The sequence below is a fragment of the Lagopus leucura genome, unplaced genomic scaffold, assembly GCF_019238085.1.
Source record: "Lagopus leucura isolate 7727_CA_CO unplaced genomic scaffold, USGS_WTPT01 Super-Scaffold_774, whole genome shotgun sequence".
Classification (NCBI taxonomy): domain Eukaryota; kingdom Metazoa; phylum Chordata; class Aves; order Galliformes; family Phasianidae; genus Lagopus; species Lagopus leucura.
Window position 1 is genome coordinate 1084113 of NW_024962258.1, and position 27332 is coordinate 1111444.

At 36.9% G+C, this 27332-nt stretch overlaps 1 protein-coding gene across 3 annotated transcripts in view; it reads right to left on the reverse strand.

Moving 5' to 3' along the window:
- The window catches only part of FER (FER tyrosine kinase), a 172529-nt gene that overhangs the window by 105740 nt on the left and 39457 nt on the right, over positions 1-27332 (reverse strand). For all 3 annotated transcript variants that reach the window (XM_042864894.1, XM_042864896.1, XM_042864897.1), the window contains 5 exons: positions 16963-17146; positions 14256-14393; positions 13272-13391; positions 6593-6715; positions 3104-3293 (listed from right to left, as the gene is read on the reverse strand). In XM_042864894.1, coding sequence (XP_042720828.1) covers positions 3104-3293; positions 6593-6715; positions 13272-13391; positions 14256-14393; positions 16963-17146 — 755 coding nt within the window. The remainder of the gene's footprint in view (positions 1-3103; positions 3294-6592; positions 6716-13271; positions 13392-14255; positions 14394-16962; positions 17147-27332) is intronic.

Below are 27332 nucleotides of genomic sequence, written 5' to 3' on the forward strand. Positions count from 1 at the left end.
CTTGTTATTTTCTGTTTTAATTGTAGACTATTGTCACATGCTTAAAATAGCAAGTGAAATATACGTACACTAAGACAAGTGATAGACAATGCATTCATTGACTAAACACTGATAATCTAGCACAAGCTTCCAGTTAACTTTTGTGACAGTGACATAATCTTTAAAAATTTTGATACTTCATTTTGATACATCATTTTGGCATAAATACAGCTGCTTTACTAGAAATAACAATCTATTTCACAGTATTTATCTCCTTCCAGTAGACAGTAGAGATGAATCAGAAACATAGGAAGTTTCAAAACAAAATACAGGTTACCTAACTCTATCTACAAAATCACATAAAACTGTGTTTCAGAGCCAGGCTACTTGTGAGAGTCATACAATACTATTACTCATTCTAAGAGATGAAAAACAAAACAATTTGAAAACGACTCCCTTTTGATACTGGCTCCATTTATGTGGCATCAAATAAATGCTTTATATAAAGCAGTATGCAATTTTAAACTTAAAATAACCCCAAACATACAAAAACCTCAACATGCACTCACAACATAAACCAAACAAAAAATTAGTCATTACTAGGAAAACAATTTTCAAATCACACATTTACAACAAATTTTTCAAGAAGAGCAAATAAGTACAATCAAATGTAGTATCACTCTACATTTAGATTACACAGACTTCAAGACAGCAGACTTCAAACTCTTCAGGGAACTGCTTGGCAGGGTGACGCGGGCTAAAGCCCTGGAGGGAAGATGGGCCCAAAAAAACTAGTCAGTGTTCAAGGACCATCTCCTCCAAGCCCAGAAGCAGTGCATCCCAAGAAAAAAAGACAGCAGGCAAGAACACCAGGAGGCCTCCATGGATCAGTGAGAAGATTGTGAACTTAATTAAGCACAAAAAGAAAGCCTTAGGGAGGGGAAGCAGGAAGGCCAGAGAAGACATGGGCCCAGAAGGAAACTGGAGAACTGGACACAAGGGATACAGAGAAAGCTGAGGTGCCCAATACTTCCTTGCCTCAGACTTCACTACCAAGTGTCCTAGCTGCACCATTCAAGTTACAGAAAGTAAAGGTATGAACCTGGACAAGGAAAATCTGCCTACTGTAAATGAAGATCAGGTTCGAGGCCATCTAAAGAACCTGAAGGCGTACAAGACCATGGGACCTGATGAGATTCATCCATGGGTTCTGAGGGAACTGGCAGATAAAGTTGCCAAGCCACTATCCATCAGATCTGAAAGGTCATGACAGCCTAAAAGGGGAAACATAACCCCCATTTTCAAGAAGAGGAAAAAAAGAAGATCCAGGGAACTACAGGCCAGTCAGTCTAATCTCTGTGCCTAGCAAGATCATGGAGTGGATCCTCCTGAAAGCCCTACTAAGGCACATGGAAAATAAAGATGAGGTGATTGGTGGTAACCAACATGGCTTCAACAGGGGCAAGTCAAGCCTGACATCCTGGTGGCATTCTACAATGGAGTTACAGCATCAGTGGATAAATAATTGGCGTCATCTACCCAGACTTTTGCAAAGTGCACGACACCATTCCACACGACATCCTGGTCACCAAACTGGAGAAAAATGGATTTGATGGACGGACCACTCGCTGGATAAGGAATTGGCTGGATGGCTGCACTCAGAGTGTTAGTGGTCAACAGCAGTGATGAATGGCATTCCTCATGGGCCGGTGCAAGGACCAGTGTTATTTAACATCTGTGTAGGTGACGTGGACAGTGGGATCAAGCATACCTCCAGCAAATTTGCAGACGACAACAAGCTGAGAAGTACAACTCACATACTAGAGGGAAGAGATGCTATCCAGAGGGATCTAGACAGGCTTGAGACGTGGGCACATGCTAACCTCATGAAGTACAACAAGGCCACGTCAAAGGTCCTGCATTTTGGTTGAGGCAATCCCAAGCACATGCAGGTTGGGAAAAAAACAGCTTGAGAGAAGCTCTCGGGAGAAGGATTTGCGAATGTCAGCTGATGAAAGAGTCAACATGAGCTGCCAATGAGTGCTTGCAGCCCAATCCAATTCTATCCTGAGCTGCACCAAAAGAAGAGCCAGCCCCAGCAGACTGAGGCAGGTGATCCTGCCCTCAATGCTTGTGAGGCCTCATCTGGAGTTTATAATCCAGCGGAGGGGAATAAACTTTTTACAAGGCTAGACAGAAATACGACAAGGGGGAATGATTTCAAGGTCAAGGAGGGAAGGCATAGACTAAACATCAGGGGGAAGTTCTTCACAGAGGTGAAGATGCCCAGTGAGGCTGTGGATGCCCCATCCCTGGAGGTGTTTAAGACCAGGTTAGATGGAACCCTGGGCAACCTGGTCCAGTTACCAAATCTGGAGTTTGGTAGCCCTACCTCTGGCAGGGGAGTTGGAAATCTATGATCCTTGGCGTCCCTTCCAACCCAAGCCATTCTATGATTCTATGATTACTATCTCAACACAACTGCATATAATTAAGAAAGGGAAGTCCAAAATAGTAGACAAGTACGTTTTAAGATTACACAGAATCTTAAAAATTAACACAAGTTTATTTTTATTATAAAGAGCCATCTAAAATTAAGAGGCCATTTAAAAATAAGCTGCAAGGAATCAGGTGTTAGCAAGTAAGAGTTAAAAGGAATGATTACAGTACGTGAAGTTAATTTCTCAGTGACATAATGTATGCAGTATTCCAACAGCTTTTATCTGTTAGTTTTCTGTCTACAACTGTGAACATACTGCTTCAACAAAGCCAACAAAATTGTCAATAACTCATACTCATGTTTATTAAATCTATTTAAAGATTTACACTTTTAATTATAAAACAATGTAATGAGAAGTTAAGTCTCTAGGGTGCAGGAGGCCAAATTAAGTCTGCAGATATACGAAGAGTAATGTAAATTATTGCAACTTAAAAATAAATAAATAAATAAATAAACAGATAAATAAATAAATAGAACCACACAACTGAATTGTTTTTCCAACTAGTCAGTTTCGGAAAATGTAAAGAGAAGTTAATTCACTCCAGTCATCCATTTATGTGTCATGAATTGCTGATCTAAGGAACAATATATGATAGTAAGACTGTATAATTTAGTAAAGCTTACCATAGAAGTGACTGATCTGGCATCTTCTTCATAATTCACTACAGGTGGTGGTTCTTTCCCATCGTTCTCTTGCACTTTTTGTTCCAGTAGTTCTTTCTGTGCTGCAAATTTTGCCTCAGAGCATCTTAATTGCTGAACAGTTTGCTTAAGTTCTTCCAGTGCTTGCTTTTGGCTCAGCAAGAGAACAATACTGAAAAGAAAATTAACTTTGAAATGCACATAATTTAAGGTATATTTTTTATTTTATGAAAGCTTAAAAAAAAAAAAAGTGTTTTTTTCTTATCTTCTATGAGTGATTTTCACTCTGCTCTGCATATTTCTCTGTTTTTCAGCAGCTATTGAAATCATATCCCATAATCTACTTGTGGTCTCTCTTATAGCATTATTACACAGTATTTTACCATTAACATACAAGAGAACACAAGAGTATTTTCACATTCCCACTCGTTACCTTTGACCTTACTCCAAATGCAGAGAAACAGCTGCCCTCAACTACTATACATTTTCATTATTGTTTGTATAAATTTACGTTTTGATTAACCTCTGGAGGTTAGACCTGCACAGCAATCTTCTAACCTCAACCATTCTGTGACTCATTTGGACTTATTAAAACATCATTACAGAAGTGCAATGCAGAACGCTGTATGGATTTACTACTGTGTCACTTCATTTTATCAGTTAGTTCTCTTCCAAGTCAGAATTTCAGATTAATATTTAGTTACAGTTATGTTTTCTGTCCACTTTCTTGTTTTCAGTCTATTTACTAATACTTCTTTTTAAAGATATTTTATACCTCCTTTCTTACACTGATAGACTTCAAACCGATGCCCTATTAAAAAAGCCTCAGAGAAGACCAAAGATTCTCATTTCTCAAACAACAGTTGCATCATGAATGGCTCTATCAGCTCTAGAAGCTTCCTGAGAAAAACAGTACATGAAACAGATCTGGAAGAAAAAACCTGTAAGTGGCCTTGCAGCTGCACATAAAAAAATTGTACTTGGCTCTTAATTGTCTCCTGTGCCACAGTCAACAAGGTTTTCACCTTCCTTGAAGGCTGCTAGAGAACCATTCTGCGTAGATTAAAAAAAAATAGCCCCAGACCATTCAGTTCTCCCAGAAGTGACCCACGTGAATAAGAGAAACACATACCTAGCACTGAGACTATCAGGTACAAACTCAGCCTTAGAAACATGAGACAACACCAATGAAATAACAGAAAGCTGATTTCCTAATAATGAATATGCAGAAGATCAATTAAATGAAGGTGGCCATAAAACAGATCTTCACATAAAGGTATGAGAGAACACGCACACTTAACTTCAATAGGTACTCTACAACAGACAATGAAACATTAGCAGAGGACAAGTAAACCATTTAGGACATCCACCTGGAAGCTAGATGGCTATTAACCTCAATAATTGCCAAAAACCAAACATGTCCAACAGCATGAATTATCTATGCTACAATACTAACACACTCAGATCATTCCACTTGAGCTCAGAAGCTTTGTCTAGAAAGAAACACAGAATTCTCATAGTCTGAAAGAGCAGATGGGAAGTTGAGGCACCAGGCCTATCAAGAACAAGGACACTAAAGAAAAATTAAAGTATTCTGTCATTCTGTATGCTCTTAATTTGGAGAAATAAAGAAATTTATAAATTATTCCTGATTACCAAGTCCATTATTCCTACTTCAGAAATGAAGCTGTTTGTTGTACTCATGAACAAGGTTCAAGCAGTTCAGTTGACACCACCCAAAAGACCACTGGAAAATCCTGAAAAAAATCGAAAGCAAGCCTCATAATTCTGTATATCCACAGTTTCAGCTCCATCTGACAAAGAATGGGACACAGCCCTGTCTGTTGAAGAAGTTGCTCTGTCATAACTTACACATACAGACACTAAACATTGTGTAGGCAGACATATGCTGATTGCACTACAAGCCAAAGGTCATGGATGGCAAGATTACTCCTTCAGAAACTGATCCTGAGCTAGGTGGTTACTCAAACAAGTTACGAAGTAATAAGAGAGACATCACTGGTGGCAAAAGACAGAAAGTCATATCCCAGGATGTGTGCAAAACTCTCTGCCTGTGTCTTTTAAGAGTGAATCCTTGCAAGATCAAAAGAGGGCAGCAAGTGAGAAAGTGATGCACTTTAAGATGCACTTCAACACGTGCCTTAATGAAAAGCACAACAGGTGAAAAACTCAATTCACTGTGCTGCTGTAATTAGATACAGAGAAACAACACCTAGTGCAGACTGCCACTGAAAAATCAATGAATTGTTCGGATTAGCAGTGATGAAAATTAGTCAGAAAGAAGTGGGGAAACCTGAGGCTCAACAATAACACAGACTCAAGACAGGCACTGTCTGGACTGAAATAATCTCCTCAACAACACAAACATCTGCTACAGATTATTCAAAGGAGCCTGCACACACCAAGAAACAGAGGGAGAGTTCGAACTACTTTCAGAGAGATGTAACTGATAGCAAAGCAATGAAGAAGCATTCCTACAGTAAAGCAGAACAAAATCCATCCAGTTCAAACCGTCTAACCTGTAAGAAAGAAAGGTAGGTCAAGAACTGAATAAATGAAAAACGTGTTATGTGTCCCTTGTCAGTGAAAGAAAATCTGTCTAGTCAGCATGTACACTTACATAAAGTTTTGAATGTGACTGAAATGCATTCGGCAGTACCAACTGATAAAATGCCTTCCAAGAGCTAAGAATGTGTCTACAGCAAATGAAGATCACCTGAGATCCTGTATTACAATTTCCTGTTACTGTAAATCAGTATTTATGACCAAGTGCTTAGTAAGACTACAACTGATCACAAAAAGAACTAGGGAGACATCACCACAAAAATAAAGGTTTTACCTGTTACAGTAACTTCACTTAAGATTGGGATGTGAGTATGAAGTAGAGGTTAAAGACCCTGCCCTAAAAGTATCATTATAATAAATGTTTTATTTATGACACATAAAACAACCATTAAAATCTCACCTTCATTATTTATTGAGCAGTACCACAGGGCGTTGGCTCTATATTCACTATTCTAATGCAAATGCCATGAAGAATGAACTTGACAACTTCTAAACATTACTGTGTAAGAAAGATTACACAGCTTCCACATAACTGAAAAAGTCTTCCACAAAATCACATGTATACAACAAACTATGTCAAACAAAGAGACAATCTGAATTGACTCTTTTTCTTCATTTGGGCTGAAGTTACAATGCTAAAAAAAGTTCAGTTATTGAGCTACCATCAATATGACAACAAAATTAAATTAATAGAGCTGCTCAGTTTTCTAATTAATTAGAATCTGGAGTCAAGAAGGCTTATTTTAGAAGCTGAAAATTTATTGTTATTTATAAGTAAGAATACTTTCTCAAAAAAGCAGAACAAGACTGGAGATTATTTCTTGTTTAGGAGAATGGCATTATAGACATTTTCCTTCACATTATTACAATTTTAATTCCACTTACTCTGACTTCTTTTCACACGTCTTAGAAGAGTCTTCTATTTTTTTCTCTAGTTCCAACACAAGTTCCTCTTTGCTCAAAAGTGTTTGCTGTGTTTGAATGAGTTCTTCTATTACTGTTTTTAACCTGCAAGACATGCAATACCAAAATCCATTGTGTAAATATATAGAAACTGTACATATTTGGGAACTTTCATTTATCTAAGAAGCATTAATTTTTAATTTTTAAACAGGTCTATACTAAGCTATGTATATCTACAAGGTTGCAAAATGATCTATGCCCACAGGCTCTTCTACCAAGAAAACTTCAGCTATAAATCATGATGAGTTCTGTGGATTAAAGCCTTACAAACATACTGCTGATATCTGAGATGCTTCATTAATTAATAACTTTCTGACTGCGTAAGTACTTTTTAAGTAAATACCTAGAATTGATAGCTGCGATAAAATAAGAAAATGATGAAAGACCTCTAGAGATAATGAAAGAAGAAACAAGTTCTAAATTATTAATTAATACTACACTTGTTTTAAGAGCAAGCTGCATGCTTCTCTTAACAATTTTTTGGTACCACACAATCTTTGATAACAAAATATGTTCAAATCAAACTATTGTTAAACCAGGAGAAAAATTTCTAAAGAGTGCCTGTGTGCATTCATATAAAACATATATGTGTTGATGAGCACCAAAAAGTGGCATACACATCACTATATAAGTAGCTTGCTCCAAAAGTAATGTCTTCTATTTAATTCCATGGAAAGTACAACAGATACAATGAGCACAATAAAACTACTTGATAGAGCAAATTCTTAGCTACAAAATACTATGTGCAACGTAGTTGTCACCATCAGCTACATATCTTCACCAGATTAACAAGTGCCTACATGTCACACTCATCAAAACCTGCAACTGCAGGAGCAACTCACTGTTTCACAGCTGCTATGACAGCATCACTGCTGGGAAAACGTCAACCACACAATCTTTTGCTGACCCAAACGATGACAGTCAGACGGTGCTAAAACAGGACTGTAAGATGGGTATTGTAGTACAGCTCAGCCAAGACTGACAATATGCTCCATTATTTTTCTTTAAACTAGTATGGGGTTTAGTGTTACCAGGTTGCAAGAGAAAGGTTGTCTTCTTCTCTGGCCTGACTCTGGAAGTTCAAGCCTTCAGCTTAGTCAGAGTCATGATACAGCAATCCAAAGTTAATGGTTTGTCTGGGTTCCAGAAAATCCAGAAGGATCACCCCTTCTTAACCAAAAAAAACAGCACACAGCACTCTACTCATTCAGGGCTGCATCTTGAGCCTTTTCTTTGATGAGGAATTCAAGCCTCCTCATGGACTGTCACTTTGATTCCCGCTTGTAGTGAGGACATCATGTATCATCACTAGTAATCACAAAATTACAGAATTGCAAGGGTTGGAATGGAGATCATCGAGTCCAACCCCCCAGTGAAAGCAAGTTCCCAAAAGTAGGTCACACCAACAGGCATCCAGACAGGTCTTGAATATCTCCAAAAAAGGAGACTCCACAACCTCTCTGTTGTGGAGACCTGTTTCAGTGCTTTGTCACTCTCACTGTAATGAAGTTCTTCCGCTTATCTGTGTGAACTTCTTAAGCTCAAGTTTTTTGACACTGCTCCTTATCCTACCACAACATACCACTGAAAAAACTCTGGCTTCATCTACTTGCCTCCTGCACTTTAGATACCTATAAATACTGATCAGATTCCCTTTTAGTTTTCTCCACACTGAACAAACCCAGGTCTCCCAGCCCCTCCTAGCACTGGAGATGCTCCAGGCCCTTTATCATCTTGTCACCTCCCTACTGGAGTCCTTCCAGAAGATCCTTGCCTTCTTTGAACTGTGGAGTTCAATACTGGACACAGTATTTCAGATGTGGCCTCACCAAGACAGACTAGGGGGAGAAGATCACCTCCCTCAATCTGCTGGTCATGTTCTTATTAATGCATCCCAGGATATCATCGACCTTCCTGGCTACAAGGGCATACTACTGGAAATGTAATGATGTATTTCAGGAAAATGATATTGTCTGTCTTGTAACAGCTGAAATTCTCGGCTGGTTTCCCACCTGAAATTGAATCTGGCAAAGGAGGTAAAAGTTAGTAAGAAAGGTTTTTTTTAAGTATGTCAACAGTAAAAGGAAGGCTAGGGAAAATTGTGGGTGCCCTATTAAATGAGGGGGGTGCTGCGGTAATGGAGGATGCTGAGAAGACTGATACTGAACGCCACCTTTGTTTCTGTCTTCAATGCAAAGAGTCCTCTCAGGAATCCCAGACCCTGGAGGTAAGTGAGAGAGTCTGGGAATGCAAGGATCCTCTTTAGTGAGGGAGGAGACGGTCTGAGAGCGTCCTGGCAACATCAGTGTACACCCACGGGCCCCGATGGGATGCATCCATGTGTGAAGAGGGAACCGGCAAAGGTGACTACTGAACCACACACTAATATCTTTGAGAGGTCTTGGAGAATGGGAGAGATGCCTGAAGACTGGAGGACGGCCAGTGTCAATGGTGGACAACAGGCTGACTGTAGGACAGCAGTGTGGTGACCAAGAAGGCCAAAGCCATCTTGGAGTGCAATTAAAAAGAGCGTGGCCAGCAGGTCAAGGGAGGTTATCCTCCACCTCAACTCCTTCCTGGTCAGGCCTCACCTGGAGTACTGTATCCAGTTCTGGGCTGAGTGATCTTGGTCTGCTCAGCCTTGAGAAAATTAGACTGATAGGAAAACTGATCAATGACAACAAATATTAAAGGTGCAGGAGGTAAAGGGGTAAGTCCAGATTCTTTTGTATGGTGATCAGACAAGGGGACGCAGCCACAAACTCAAGCATAAAAAGTTCTGCGCAAATGTGCACAAGAACTTCTTCATGGTAAGGGTAACAGCACTGGAACAGGCTGCCCATGGAGGTTGTGGAATTTCTTTCTCTGGAGATATCCAAGACCCACCTGGATGTCTACCTGCGCAACCTGCTGTAGGGAGCCTGCTTTGGCAAGGGGTTGCACTTGGTGATCTCTAGAGGTCCCCTCCATCCCCTACAATTCTGTGATTCCATGAACAGCCCAGTAATATCCTGACAAACTGGCACAGAGTGTTCTTTCTGTTCCTATGTAAGAATTCATGGGATCCACCTGCATAAACTTTGTGACATTCCAACACTGTCATCATTGTTCCCAACACACTGCAGCCGATATATCAGCTCTGTACAGTTTCCTGGTCATAATCCACTAGTTTGTACAGATGAACCCATCAACATGCATTTCATGGTGGGAAATCTGCGTATGGCCACCTGGTATGTCGCTTATTTTTCATGTCTCTGTCATCACTGCTGAAACACCACCCCCTCAATGCGCTAATATCCATTGTTTGGTCTCCATAAATGCTGAGCAAGCATCAAAGAATGTCAGTGGGTGCCATTTTTTCATTATGGAGAAATTCCCATGACAAATCTTTGCTTCATACACAATTCCATGTCAGATGCCATTTTGTCACACCGCCCTTCTTCTGCCAGCTGTTGCACAGCAACAGAACATAATGGAATACCAGGGGGAATGTTCAAACCCTACTGCCATACCCCCAACATCTATTTGCAATGTTGTGGGCCAGTATAATAAAATAGGAGGCATTACTTTCAGAGGAGCATGAATGTGCACACACATGTGTGAAGAGTGGAATGAGCAAAACACATACAGTACATACTACTACACAAATATGTTGCCCTAAACCATCTCAGGATGGTGACTATCCTAAGCCATCCCAGAATGGCAAAGGACAACAGAGCAATTTACAGAGACTCTGTGATCTATATCCAGTGCGTCATTTATACCAAAATAGTTTGATCTTAATAGTGAACTAGTTTTCCTGCTGTATTTTACACAGCACACAAAAGAATATACACAATATACACTAACGAATATGTTTAAGCATTCTCTTTCTTCAGACAGTACTAGAAAATGCAAGACTTAAATGACTACAAAAAAGCCATATAGTGTATGATAATAACTTGCTTCCCAAATGAACAAGCATCTGCATGTGTATTTTTAGAAAAAAGCAACACATTAATATCTCTTTTTCTAATAAGCAGTTTTACTGCTACTAGATTATTAAAATCTGTACACTGAACTTCTCAGAAATAACAATTCTTACACTGACTCTCTAATTTAATATCAATTATCAAATGTTAATACCTTGCTTAAAAATTAATTATCAATTCTTTAACTGAAAACACTGTTGGTTTTTTTGGTCAGCTTTCTAATCAGTATTTTAATCAACACTGTATTTGGCTTAGCAATTAAAATAAAGGAAACAGATGTTACATCTATTACATCTACAAATTTGCAAGTAAGATCAATATATTGCATTCTTAACTTGACTTCTTAAATACACACTGTGCATGTGCTGAAACAATATGAAACTGACTGATGGTCCTGAGTTTTAAAATCACTGGCTTTGTTCACGTCAATTCTATATCAGAAAGTTTCTGCAGAGGAGAACAAGCTTCAGTATGTACCAAATACAGATACAGCAAAAGCACAAGCATTCAATAAGTTAAAACCAAGCTAATAAAACTGTTCATCACTGTAATATATGATTGTAGACATGCAGAACCAACACACTGAGATGCTTTAAAATTTCAAAAATATCTAATTTTATATCACAGCATGAGATTGAAACACAGTATCAGCGTGGTTCTTTTGAAAATTTCTGAGACTGTAATAGCTGACAATCATAAACTTTCATTGTTAGGCTTTTTGGAATTTCCCTTTACCACTCCAAGAAAATCATCAATGTGTATCAGGAGACACCACATCTTCCACACTACTTAGAAAGATGAACCAGTCAACATCAACTTCCACCTAGAATGACAGAATCCTTAAGAATTGGAAGGAACCTTTAAAGGTCATCTAGTCCAACTTAGCTGCTATGAACAGGAACATCCACAGCTTCTATTCTAAAAATATTATCATACCATAAAACTTGTCTTTCAAATCCACAAAAGAATTTGAAGTGGATGAACATCGAGCTTATAAAGAATAGACAGGAGGTTGTACTGAAAATGTGTTTATCTAGGCACCTATGTAGGTGCATATTTACAAATATAAATAGACAGAACCTTGACAATCTTTTTTACAAGAAAACTGCAGTTTCGTATGTTTTAGTTAGAAATACTAATGTTTTATTCATAAAAGCAAAAAAGTTATTTTGATATATTTAATTTTTTTGAACTACTGAATGTAGAATCTTAGAAAAACATAAAGATGGATCAAAAAGACTGATTTAGTAAGTGTATTTTTCCTGTTGCTGAGCTGAAGTTGATTTACATGTACAATGTTTAAATACCCAGGGATGATCTCAGTTTGGTAATAAATATATAAAGAAATTTATAAATAAATAAATATGTTAGAAGCATACTTAAAGAAGGAAGGGGTTTTAACTATTGTAGGATTGACATGATAGATGAAGCTCTTTGAGTACAAAGAAAGAGGAGTTTAACAAAGAAAGTTAAAAATTTACATTTGAAAACTTATTTCAACACCTATTTAAGAATGAATTTATGAAAAGATATGCTAGTTAGTGACCTTGAAAAATAAATGAAAAAAATCCAAAGAATCTCTCATGGTGAGGAAGAATAAGGATTAGAATAATCTGTGGAAGATACACCATAATGTTTGTGTTCCAAATATCTCACTGCTGAGGATTCCCTATAATCTTGGTTTTCAGAATAATCTACAAAAAACAATTTGATTAAGCAGAAAAGAAGTTAAAAACCACAACTCACCACTGGTCTTACTTGGACTAGTTATGCCTTCTGCAGCTTATAAGCATGTCAAGCACAGATGTACAGAAGAGACATCAAAGAACCACAAACCAATCATTATTCTCACTTAACAGTTTTAAATTGCTATAAGAAATATTAACTGTAAGTGTATGTATATTTTAATCTTTGAAGCAACTACAATGGGCTATTTTATGGAAAAGCTAAGGTTGTTAAAATAATGAGAATACACTAAGAATAATAACCTCAGCAGAAGAACTGAATGCCAGTGGCAACTGACTAAAGGTAAAATTAATGAAAAGATTTAAATATGTAATAACCAAAATATGTAAATATGCATTTTATCACTGTAAATAAAGTTCCCATGAAACATAATACAAAAGGTATACTTGCTTTAAAAGTTAATATATTTTAAATTCTAATAATGGACTTCCTTTAGAAAACAAAAGCAAACAGAAATCAAGTGAACTACCATATTTGTGAAATTTCTCTGGGTGATAATATAAGTCACTGATGACATCACTGTACTCAATGGCTTCACCACTGGATTCTGGTACTTTTTCCTAGAGTACTAAATGTGGAAACAGTTTTGGGAAGGTAAATAAATGTCTAAGGAAGATTAATGATGCATTTGGGGCACTGTGTAAAATAACTGCAGAGGAAGTGAAACTATATTGAAAGTGCTGGCAAGTATTCAGAAGGTCTGGGTATGTTGTGCAAGCAAACAATAAGAACAGAAATCAGTAACAGTTTACAGCTTGAAAATAATGATTTGAGAAAACGGACCTTAAAAATGAGAACACAGCAATGCAGTGAATTGAATAAGCATTTAATATAAACTATGACAGCATTTCCAAAGGATGAGATTTTTGAAAAAGACAACTTACATGACTTGTAAACTTTCTGCTGTTAGGTTATTCCACATGATCTCATTAGCTTGAAGGTTTTCATTTTCTTCTAATAAGGACGTATCAAATTCTATTTCTTGTTCAACAACTTCTGAAGATCTAATTCATAAAATAAATATTGCATTTATTAAATTGGAATATAGTTAAAATAGAACATAGTTAAAGAATAGAAAATAGCAATTGTATACACCTTCCTTATCCTTTGAATAAAGAATACAGTCTTAAAAACACCTGAGCATAAAATAAAATACAATTTTTTGAATTAAGTTCATAGGAGAACCAAAGTTTCTCAGAAGACATCTGTTTGCACAGGCCATTGACCCTGCTATAAACCTGCACTTGACAATTACCAACTCACATATGTTAACAGTGAAGTATAAAATAAGGGGTCTTAGAACTATTTCCATATGGAATATGGAAATACCTACGTGGAGTTACAGCTCAGTAAGTAACAAATGCAGTATATTTAAAAATACAATACTTTACTGCATTATCTGCATGCTCTGTTGTTTCAGGCACTGCTCACTCTGCAGTAATCACAACATAGACTGTGATGCCTAACATTTACTTTATTCACAATCAGGATAGTGAGAGAAATAAAGCATACACACGTAGCACTATAATGGATGCAAACTCCAGCCAAATACACAGCAAATTAGATTGCACTGAAGCTGGATGATAATTTATAGTCCACTGTCAGTAACCAAGCTATGACTTTTCACATGCAATAACATTAACATGGATTTTGTTTTTCTACAACAGTCAAAGAGGCGGATGGTTGAAAAACATCTAGCAGCATTCTGTACATGCAAGTAGAACTACTTTTCAAATTAGGATAAAGTTTTATAATTAACAATGTAAAAGAAAAACAAATTCAAGTCTGATCACTCAAGCAGCATTGCAGTTCAATGAAAGACTTACTCAAAAAAATACGAACATGCACACTAAGATAAAAATGTATACCTGTGAGTATCTATGAAGTCGTTATACTCAGAATTAGGGTCTATCTGTTCAACCGAAGTCTGGATCTCTTTGTGGACATTCACAATCTCTTCTGTAACAAGACTGGTGATCTGGCTATACTCATCCAAGATTCCTTTTCTAGAGAGGAAAAAAAATTCTAGTATAACATGGCACTGAAGGCATAGATGGTACTGGAGATGCTTCAAAGTTTCAGTTTGCTGTTTCTATAAATTTTTGTTGCAACTGGCTAAAAAGGGAAAAAATAAGACAATGTATATTACTTAAAGCAATAACAGAGCATTTGTGGCCTTTTCTTTACAAATTGGTTAGAAGTGGAGATGTCTCTAATACCACGATCCTTGTATTGATTACACAGAGAAGATGAACAAAAGCTGCAGAGATTATAAGAAAAAGGAACGTACATAACTTATTGATGACATTCTTTCACAACCAGAGGAATCATCGTGCCTGTCATAATCTACGCTACAGCATCTCATGTACTCCTGAATAACAAAATACATTCTGAAACACTGAAGAATGAGAATTTCCCTTAACAATTTTTTTTCTTCATTATTATTTATCCTTTATCACACAGTTATGTTATGAATTTGTTGTTTAGACAAAAACAAGCACACTTCACTTTGACATGTTAACTAAAAAAGGAAAAAACATCAAAGAGGAAATTCACACAAGAAAGTACAAGCCGTTCAGCCTACTAGTCAGTTCCAGAAGTGGGGAAAATAAACTTTGTGATTAATGGTAAGTGGTAAAAGAACAGGCAGTATTTTACCACAGATTTTAAGAGCATCCAGTGAGCATCCATTTCCTCAGAATACTTTCCTGCTCTCTCTGTTTCAGCCGTCCACAAAAGAACTCTCTTTTTTTTGTGACAAACTTGCTGGCTTGCCAGGTGTTGAAGCATGGCAAGACTTTTAAAATACTGATGATTTTAGCCAGCCAAGAGGAAAACACACAGAAAGAGGTAAAAATACATTTTTCCTGGGTATGATCTTCAACTGTGTTTACTCGGTAAAAAACATTAATTGCTTGGATTTTTCCAGTATTTTTTCTGAGGAGAAAAGGGACAAGGTAAGTCATTAAATCTTGCCTTGCCGGTGAATGTGTCTGAAAAAGCTCCAGAAAACAGTTCAAAGAGTGCAACAAGCCAATATCAGCTACAACAATGCTATATCTAAAAGAAAGGGAATCAATGACAATTACTATCTATCTACATAAAAACCAAACCAGCTGGTCTGCAAAATCAGAACTATTAAGGAATAATATGGCAACAACACCAAGCTCCACATATGAAATCACTGTTTCTTTTTTGCAGAATTAATTCATGATATCAGAAATCAGTAATTTCCCAATCAATTCAGATTTAACTACAGAAAGTTTTAAAATTGACAAAAATACTTTTCAAGCTTGTATTCACAGACAGCAAATGCGAGTGGGCTCAATAGTCCCTTTTTATACAATAAAATTCTTCAGTGTATTACTTTAACTCACATTTCTGGGAAAAAAAATCAACTTAATTACAATGCAGAAATTTAAGTGTGTTCTCTTGTGATTCTGCATACGTTAAGATTAAAAAGACTTAGAGTATTACAGAGGTCTATTTAATTTAGATTCTTGCACCAGAATTAATGACAGTAATACAATAATACTGATAACGGGGCCATTAATGTCTGCTTCCCACAAGCGTATCATAACAGAACACTGGAACAGGCTGCCCAGAGTGGCTGTGGGGTCTCCTTCTCCAGGAACATTCAAAACTTGCCTAGATGCATTCTTGTGTGACCTAATTTATGTGTTCCTGCTCCAGCAAGGGCATTGGACTAAGCAATCTTCCAAGGTCCCCCCAATCCTGACACACTGTGATTATGTGACACTGAGCACAAAATCTTTAATTCTCCCTCATTTCCTATTTGTGACATAAATACAAACACATATTTCTGTAAAAGTAAGTAAACGAGTTACAGAAGATTGCCTCATATCTAACTGAACAATAGCTATAAAAAAGAAGTAATAGTTTTGTCTTTTAGTGACTTACAAAACACCTAAGAAGAGGACCTAACCAGCTCTTCAAGAACTCTCCAGGAAAGTCACAGAGGCAGCATGGCAGCTACAGACCAGAAAAGAAGGCTTGATGACTGTTCTCTAGGATAATCAATTTACACATCTTCTGTCGTGATGCAGAGAATGATCTTCCAGGGAAAAGGTAGTTGTATTTTAAAAATAAAGGTTGGATTCCTCACAGTAAGGTTAGGTTTACATGATCCTATTATTTCCCCACACATTTGACCCTGCATCTGTCCGCCTCTAAAATGACTGTCAAGATGGCTGGACAGATTTAGCAAAGGTTTTTAGTGGCAAAATTTCATAAAAATGAGACTACTACAAAGGTAACAAACTTCTATGTTATTCCAGATGAAGAAGAGGATAAATTGTAAACATTGTAATTAATCTGTTAAATTGAAAAATTAAAACAGTGTCAAGCCAAAATGCATAAATAATCCCTCCAAGCTACTGTCTGTATTTGAATAGACTTTCTTATGCACAATTATTGTCTACTGAAAGTTTAAAACAGCTTTTTTCAGTACCCATGATATATTAATTAATTGATTGCAGTTTACTAATTTTTAACAATGCAATAAAATAGAATACTACACATTTGCAAGTTAAAATATGTAAGGAAGTATCTTACAGGGCTTTAATCATTTCTTCTTGCATTTTCTGTAGTGAATCAAGTAACAAAGGAAGCGTAGTGTCATAATATTGGTGCTGATACAACTGTGCTCCTTTCAGTGCCAATACATACTGATTATGCAACATATGAAGCTTCATAGTGGCTTTATCACATCGATCTTTGGCTTTCTCAGTCTCCTTTCCTAGGGGAAAACAGAATCAAAACAAAACAAAAAAAGAAAAGGTGAATTAAAAGTACACAGATTTGTGGGCGGCATAAATCTAATTGATATCTAATTGATTCATAATAGGTTTGCACTTTACTTTTAAATTATTATCCTACAGAAACATCAATCCAAGATATTTGACAATACATGGTTTTTTTTTTTATTATTATTAGTCGGAAATACAACTTTTCCAAAATATTTTGCTGAAGAAATAAATTTGACCATTCTGAAGTTTCTAATACAACCAAATCTCTTGGTTTTCTTATTCTAGGTAAGAAAAAAAACTACTTTTACTTTGACCAGAATTCTTTATCTAAAAGTACATGAAAACCACTGTATATTCTGGTATAGAAATAATATAACTGTCAAGAATAAAGACTAAAAAATTCACACACACAACTACTGAAACACTAACATTTCATTTGCCTCAAAGCGAACAAACATTTTAAATGAGGAAAATAAGAGATGTCTTGCTAGCTGAGATTTACACAGAAACTGTCATTTATTTTGAGCAAGCATTCTAGTGCTACATATCATCCCAAGCAAGCACTGATGCAGTCTCGTATTAGTAGCTGAACTCCAGCACTGTTACTCCTGTACAAAACTCTCAGCTCTACTACAACTTAACATTTCCTCATCACTGTCAGCATACTGATCAGGAGCGCAACACTGCATCTTAGCTCTATCAGATCAGTTCAGTGCCGAACCAGAGAGCTACAAGGTACTTCAGGAGGTCATCTACTCTACTCTTAGCCACAGTAATTACACAGATACATGACATGTCTTCCTAAAATCTCCAGTGATAGCTATGCAATTTCCCAGTACAATTCAGGCCTAGTGCTGTGCTAGCTCAAAATACACCCTCATTATATAATTCCTTCATTCTCCACTACAAATTTATAAATTTAAACTGTTGCTTATTTTTCCAATGTGTGACATGAAAAATAGATTCTACAGCCCTCTGTAATTCATCTTTTATGTAGCAGAAGATAATGCACTCTCCTTTTCCACCCAATCTTTGTGCCAAATGGCTCACAACTTCACACAAGTGTAACCTCAGGTAAAATTCAACTTTGGAAGCCAAAGGGTAAATCACACTCCGACTTTCCCCCCCAAAAAAACAAAACAGAAAAAGCTTTTTTTCAACACCATACAATCATGTTGTAAGGATAGGAGGCAGTTGATATAGCTACCTTAAACTTGTTTCAGTTTTCAGATCACCCAGGAAAGGCAATGATCACAATTACTTAATAAAGAAGAAACAGCTCACCCTTTTCCATGGATCAGGGCTCACTAGAAACTCCCGGAGAAGGAGATCACCGAACAGAGATGCTTCCTTTTGGCTACCAGCCCTAAAATGAGGTTAGAACCCAGAGTCCATCCGTTCCAGTCATACAGGTGAATTGCTTGCATCTATGCTCCCAGTGCTCAATCACTGGTTCAGGTTGTGACTTAAGGGTTCCCACAAACGTTAGCACTAAACATATATATATATATATATATGTATATATATATATACATATACACACTATTTATTTCTAGACATCTCTTGAGTTTTTTGAATGATCTGAAAGTCTATAGCTGTCTTCCTGTGCACTTTAAATTCCCTTAAATTCCCTTGGTCCTCTTTCAAATACACAGGAGTCAGTAAGTTTGTCAGAAAGCCTACATGATAGCTATATAAAAAGAGCCGGTAGGAAAGAAAAAAATGTGAGTATTTTCCATTCATGTTCATTACAAATGATGTTCCGAATTTTCCATGCTGAAATGTCTCCCTATGAAAGAGATAAACAATCTTTCCCTGGAGGCGTCAGAAATTAGCAGGACTGGAAGCTGTTTAGCTTTAGAACTCTGAGGGTATCTGAGAACGTTGTAACAGAAATACTATGATCAATTTTTAAAGGAAGAAGTAAGGACTCAGTGGGTAGCCCTCAGAAATATTAGTTGGGGCTTAATATATGAGATGATGAAGATGCTGTTGAAGATGTTGACTCAAGCAAATTAAAAAAAAATCATGCTTCACTGGAAGACTTTTTTTTGTTTTGTTTTGCCAAAACATAAGAATACTGAGCTTTTTTGTCTCTATCAAACCTGTACCATTTGCAGGGCAGGAGAAAAACAGCTTGGCCAGAATAGCATTCCAGAACTTAGAAACTGCTGAACGCATCTGACACCAGTGTACCAAGACCACAGGACAGCAGGACAGCGTAGTATTCCACTTTCTCATTCTTCAAGTACTTGGTTATATTACCCCCTAACAAAAGACTTCAGCAAATCTGAGAGTGAATCAAAGTGTAATATACACTCAGCTTTCAAATACAGTAGGCTATCGCATCAGTTTGGCTGTTGATAGACAAAACACATACCAGATGGTGTTTGTGGAGAATAGCAGGCATGTGAACATGTAAAGATAATGGAAAACAACAGAATACTGTTTGTAGGGGAAGCCATCAAGTAGTACTGAGAGTTCTGGAACTGCATGAAAGAGGAGAAGGCAGAGGACTGGATGACAGGACAAGGCAGCTGGAACTCCAAACTGGAACAACTCAGTTTTGCTTAAACACAGCCTAACCCTTGCACTGCACTGAGAACTCCTTGGGAAACTGGCAAAGGATGTCAAGATGGCAGCAGAGAAAGAAATGCTGGACTGTTTAGGTTACATAAACAAAAATTATCTCCAAATATTACAGCAGAATGAAGAGCTTAAATCGTGCAGCTTGTCCACACATGTCTTTAAGCTGCATACTCTATCAGTTAAACAAAAATCAACATACGTAAAACCAAACAGAGCTCCATCAGTAAACATCACAACAGAGAGATTTCAACAGCTAAGCTAATCACACCACTAATAATCACAACTACATAACTAGAGACTATCAGCACTGTATCACTTTCACGACACTTGTTAATAGCTAAACTACTCCTTTTTATGCTGTAAGAACTAAATGCCTTTGCTATTCATTACTCATTGGGAAAATACCTCCAAAAATTCCAAACTAGATCAATTTACCATACACATTCTACTTTCAAATGCAGTCTCTGAACATGTAATTAACAAAAAAAAAAAAGTAGCTACAGTACTATTCCCATCCTTTATTCTTTAAAACAGAAAAATGCAGTGAGGCAGAGTACACAATTGTTCTATGTGTCAATTTACATTGAGGAAAACATCAAATTTTCCTTATCTATATACAGAATGTTACGGATAGATATAATCCTACCACCATCAGTCATCAAATCTGTTCAATGTTTATAGAAACAAACTGAGTGTACAATATGTCAAGTCACAAACAGTACCGTGCAGCTTGAAAAATTCAATTATAAAAATTTGACATTTGCAAAGAAAAGGTTGGCATTCTTGTTAAACTATTCCAGAGAGTCAAGTATTCCAATTTCTGTTAAAAACTGTTGTATTTAGTGCAGGAGCCATCCAGAAAAACTCTCATAGGGTATTTTCTATTAGAAGCATAGATTTACTTACAATGGCAAAATGTTAACTGGATAACTCTTTAGAACTAAGAAAAAATCAGCTCATAAATTTTATCGTATTTTAAATATGTATTAATCCACAGTGAAAACATGTCAAAGAAATTGACCTTCAGAAAATAAATATTGCACAGGCAGAAAAAAATTCATATACATTTTGGATTAAAAAGACATAATTATACTAAGGAGCTCAAGTTTTTGTCCTTACAATTTTTACCCTCAATGTTTAATGTTTGGTCAAAAGTGTTAAATAAAGGCTTAAAATCTTTTATATGTTCACTATTTTTAGCTACCACCAACTTCAATAAAATTTAACATTTGTGTATTTTCCAAATTTACATTACAGTTAATACTGTTCTCTTGAAATTCTTAAACTGTAATACTTTGACACACAGTGCAACATATTCACTCATTTGCACACAAGGATCCATCTACTGAGGGGTGATATCTGTAGTACAACACTTAGGAACTAGCAGAAGTTTAGCTGTTCAGATTTCATATCCAGCTTCATGGTAGTGTAGGTTAAGAAATAACCAATACTCTATTGTTTCTGCAACAGCAGATTCCAGTTAAGATTTCCAGTTTAAGAGTTTCAGCTAAATATTAAGTAATATTCCACAACACAAGTGAAGATCCGAGAGATAAAATCATTTTATTACAAATTTATCCTTTTGAAAGAGAAAATGCATGCAGTGAAAATCAAAGGTTTGACCAACATGGAATTCAAAGCATTCCTCTTGAAATCAAAAGTTCAAATATAAACATTTTGGATAGCTCAAACACAAAAAGTGGTTACGAAGAATTCTGAAACTGAATGTTCTACGAAATAATTGCTTGGTATCTACATAGAACATCAACTAGTAGGAAAACAAAAAAACAAACAACAGCAACAACAAAAAAAAACTCCACAACACTGTACTTTAAAGGATACATGCTAGTATAAGCCCAGAGCTTTTCTTCATTCCAAAATTAATGAATAAATCCTACAGCTCACACAAACATCTCTGCCAGTGAACTCTAAATAAAGATTAACTTGCACTTCTTTGCAACAATGTTAAGAAAAATTGTCAAGAAGACCAAATCAAAGTACTACTTTTTGAGCTATTTGTTCTTAAATTCCTTCAACAAAGGAGAGAGGAAAGTGGCAGAATTCTAAGACTGATCAAATAAAAATTAAAGTGCAATCTGAAAATCTTGACATACCATATACGAATAACAGTGGGGAAGAAAATAACCAGACAAAAAAAAAAAATTACAGGCAAGAATCTCAGAGAAACTTCCAAGACAAAACATGACATCAAAAACTCAAGTCACTGCCTCTTTCAGTTCAGGAAGTGCAAAAGCAAATCTGATCAAATTTCTGGTTATGGGTGAAAACAGGAAAAACAACACAGGCAATGTTGAAGAGTAGTACTGATGAGACAGCACTTTGTTATTGGAGAAAGAAGAGATGACAGGATATGATAAAAACAGCTGACTCAGGGATAGAGGATCCCTTACTAAACAGACAGCATGTGTCTGACAGCTCATTTTTCAAATAGCAAACTTTCAGCAACGAACCACACAATATCATAAGGAAATACACAAATGGCCTGGGTAATACTTGGAACATAGTAAGATAATGGCACAGGCTACACTCCTTCGTCACCTTAGAAGTTCCCTTTGGATATCTCATTTGTTTTGGCTTATTCTGTGGCTCAGATGCAATGAGTGGTTTTAGTTTAAATTAGCATCTGCCTTTATTAGGCTGTCTAGGTGTGTGTCATGGTTTTGTGATTTTTGGCTTTCGGTATTCTACATCATAACATCATGTGGGGCACTGGGACTTTAACTGTCAGTGCTCAAGTCCTGGGTACCTGCCCTGAAGAGAAGAACTACATTCCCCAGGGGACCTTGCGGTCAGGGAGAGGAGGTTTAACTCCTGGCAAGGTCACCTGATGTGCTCTTTCTCGCCTGCCCTTCGTCGCGGGCGCTGCTCCCATCTCCCTGCTGCTCAGCTGGACTGCGCATCTCACCTCAGCGTTGTGGTGAGGCCTATCCACCTTTTGGACATTCTCTCTCTCTCATTATATTTGATTTATTAGCTTCAATTCTGATTATATTGTATTATAGTGTGTTATCTTGCATTCCGATAATATACTTAGTAAATTAGTTTGTTTCTCCTCAGATCGGTGCCGCTGTTTTAATTATTTTGGGGTCTCCTGTTTCCTTTTTTTCCGGAGGCGCGGATCTGCGGATCCCTCCGCCCTGCTCGTCACGGAACCGGGCCGAACCAGACCGTAAACGGTTGACAGTGTGCTTCCCATGAAAAGCCAAGAAGCTTGCCACTTAAAATTTCACTGGATTATCATACCATCTGATTTGAGACAAGCTTTAAGGGGAGAAAAGAGGGTGAGTATTAGGGCTTTTAAAATGTATTACTATTGTAGAATAAAGCATCAATCATTTTTTGGTACACAAAGCAAATCTTCAGAATAAAACTTCTTTTTCAGTCATAAAAATGTTTCTTTTTGGTTTACCTTAGAATCTTTTTCCTAAGTGCCACCAATAACATATAAAAGTCCATCTATTAGACAGTGAATAGTGTTTATAATACCAGTTTTTCTAGCACTGTGTCTATCTTCTCATATACTTATTTCCCAATGTTTCCAGTATCAGAGGTAACTCCTGAACATTTTGCTGCCTCTCAATTTGTTTTTCAATATAACAAACCTCTTTAAGAAGAAAATTTTTCTTATTAATTCTAGAAAGACACATTATCAAAGGGCATTATGTCACTCTGCCTAGAAAAGAATGCACCTTTTTATTATTGAATTGCTTTATTCTATTTAAAATGTTTTTTTATCTCATCAGTGAGATGACTAACACTTTCACATTGGTCATCTTCTAGCAACATTTTTTTAAAGCAATATGATACATTAATATTAAAGAATTTTGAACTAATCCTTATAACTGCTTCCACAGATTCATGAATGGAGGAAGTACTAGTGGGATCTCTGTATTCTGCTTCTCTCAAGTGAATTTCGTACATACTTTTTAAATTAAAGCAAGCAATTTTGAAAACATAGATGCCCAGTCTCAGAAGGCGCTTAGGGCCAGGCTGGATGGGTACCTTGGGCATTCTGCTAGTAGCTGATGTAGTAGCTGGCAACTCGCCTGAAGTCCCTTCCAACACAAGCCATTCTATGATTCTACCATAGGACAGAAAAAAATAAAGACTATAGTGATAATTCAAGGCAGAGTAACTAGTTTTATTCAAGGTAACTGAACTCAATAATAAAGAAACACAATTCACAACTGAATTCTGAATTCTTGTTAGTTCTGTCTTAGGAATCAAAGTTTGAGACTGGTCAACCCTAACATTATTCTCTAAATAAAGAGATGCAAGCATAATGCTCTTAACTGACATGGTTTTCAAAAGACTACTGTTACAAAGATATTACTTCCATTTTCTTTTCAACTAAGGTATTTTTCTTCCCTTAACGTATTGCAAGAAGTCTACATGAATTCAACAAAGAAAATCACCCTCTTCCTCCTCTAATGAACTTATTTCTTAGACAAGTATAACAAGTTTCTGCCATACCTTATCTAACAAAATAATGAGTGCAAGTAACAAATACTTCTCTTTTGGGAAAAAAACTATGTGTATATGCTTCATGATTTCAAATTTACAGAACAGTGAAGACCTAAATTTCTGAGTTAAGAGTTAGTTCAATAAATTTATTTACGCATATCAGCACTTACATAAACAAAGTACAAAAATAAAAAGAATTGAAACACGATCTGCAGTAGCATGTTTGAATAAGCACCATTAAAAAATATTCTCTGACCCATAAATGCTGATTTGTGAGGACTGAAGAGAACATCCTGGTACTGCATGTCCACTGTGAGTAGAAACGGTATGTTGAAGCTGGTTCCAAATTCCATCAGAAGTCCACAGAGTTTCCTTCTCTAGAAGCTTTATTTCACACAGAAGAAATAACCCTAGCATCTGCAAGCACTGCTGTAGTGCCTATGAGCTACAACAGAGTACTCACACCCACTAACAATGCAAGCTGTAGGCCAAAAAGAGTACAGGCCTGCCAAGAAGGACATGGGCGTACTGGATGGTGGATGGCAAGCACACATGAGTCAGCAATGAGTCCTTGCAGCCCAGCAATCCAACTTTATCCTGGGCTGCATCAAAAGGAGCATGGCCAGCAAGGAGAGGGAGGTGATGCTGCTCATCTGCTCTGTGCTGGTGAGGCTTCAACTAGAGAACTGCATCCAGATGTGAGTCCTCAGCACAGGAGAGACAGATCTGGACATATGTCCAGAGGAGGGCCACAGAAATGATCCAGTGGAACACCCTCCCCTGCCAGAACATGCTGAGAGAGAAAAAGCTCCAGAGAGACCTAAGAGCTGTATTTCAGTATCATAAAAGGGAAGACTGTAAGAAAGAAGGGGACAGACTCTTTAGCAGGATCTGCTGAGACAGGACAAGGGGAAATGGTTTCAAACTAAAGGAAGAGACATTTATACTGGATATAAGGAAGATGATTTTACAACAAGGGCGATAAGGCACTGGAACAAGGCTTCATAAAGAGTCAGTGGATATCCCATCCTTGGAGATATTCAAAGTCAGGCTGGATGGGGCTCTGAGCAAATTGATGTGGCTTAGGTGTCCTGTTCATTGCATGTGAGTTGGACTAGATGGCCACTGAGTGCTCCTTTCAACTCAAACAATTTTATGATTGATTTGAAATCCATCCCAGCCTGCTGACATCTGTGAATAAGATAGATTGGTTCAACAAACAACATTTGTTTCATCTTACAACGTTAGGTTCAGTCAAAATTAAACTCAAGAGTTTTTCCCATCTCAGCAAACCCTAAAGGCAACACATGCCACAAGGAAATGTAGTAGTATAATCACTATTTTACAGACAGAATTAATGCACCAGCCACCTAATAAGAGTATTTCCTGGCCACTCAGCACAAAGAGTAGCAGGACAACAATTTGAGTAAAATCCTTTTTAGCTGCTGTCTTGTTTGTGAAAATTCAATATATAACACAAAAGACAAATGAAATCTAAAGAATCATATCACAAGAGTTGAAGGTTTCAAAAATCGTTCTTTCATCTGATGCAATGCTCTGTAGTGTGCTAGGTTTCCAGTCTCCCATAAATCACAACACTGTCAAGAAACATAAGCCAGCTTAGGGAAATCTCATATGTGATATTCCACCATACAGGAGCAGCACAAAATGAAATAATGAAATAATATACTAAATCTCTATACTGTTTATTTTGGAGCCATTCTGTTACTTAAAAATGTTACAATAGTTTCCACATTCAGTCAGTAATTAACTAGCAAGAAGAATGCAGTAAACATCTTTACAAGATGTATTTCCAGTAAAACTATAAACATTGCTGTGTAAAGATGATATTGTACTAAAACCCAATATGAACCTACCACAGCAATACTAGCAATATTTCAGCTTGCAAAGATTACCTGATACAAAATCATTTCACATTTTAACACCAAATACCAAAATCGGCTATAAAAATAAATGCTAGTCTAAGAATTAATGCTTTCCTTTTATGGTTTTTTTTTTGTTTGTTTGTTTTGTTTTTGTTTTTTGTTTTTTTAAGGTGTAGGAAAACTGAGATTCAAATTGTAGTGAGAAATGTCAACAACTGTTCTACGGTTTCCAGTTTGTATTCTTTACTCATTATTTATGAAACTTTTTAGAACTTTGTGACCTCTGGTTGGGAAAAACAATGTCTTTCCATCTGGCATACATTTTGTTTTGATGCATTTTCCTGTAGCAGCTAAGTCAATATGCTGCATTCTATTTAATTACTCTGTTACCCAGCATCATTGTGTTAGAATATCACTGCAGGTTTAGAAGTGTACGTACAATATGCAATTGTCACTATGGGACACTGCTGTAAGAAGATGACAATTTTTCTTCTGTACAGCACACATGTGAAAGATTACAAAGGGCATCTATTTCATTATATAAAGATAGCCCAGTAGTTCTCAAGCTTTTCTCCAAATGACCCCAACATGCCGTACTGGCTCAATTCTGTAGATGAACACACTGTGCATTCCGAGCACATTATTACAAAATGTTCCAATTCAAATGTTTTAAAACCATAAGAGATTATTAGAAAGAATTTGTGCAGATTCTCAGCTGGTAAGTATACATCATCAGAAGCACTGAATCAGTTCAGTCTGTGACTTTACCCTTCTCTCATGACCCATAAAATCATAGACAGAAGTGAGGAGTGTAAAGGACAAAAACTGTTCATCAATCAAATGATTAGCACCAACCAGACTGCCTGACAAAGTGATCTCCACACCCAAGCACAACCAGCCAAGCTACATTTGTGACTCCCACGGTAATCATTGGTCCACAAAAGAACAGCAAATCATGTCGCTAATGAAAATATCACTCCCATTTTTAAGAATGGTAGAAAGGAATACCCAAGAAACTACAGGTCATTGATCCTCACCTCTGTGCCTGGGAAGAGATCATAGAACAGATCCTCCTGGAAGATCTGTTAAGGCACATGCAAGGCAGGGAGGTGATCCAGGACAGCCAGCATAGCTTCACTGACAGCAAGTTGTGCCTAAAAAATCTGCTGCCCTTCTAAGATTGAATGACAGCATCAATTGGAAAGGGAAGAGTGAC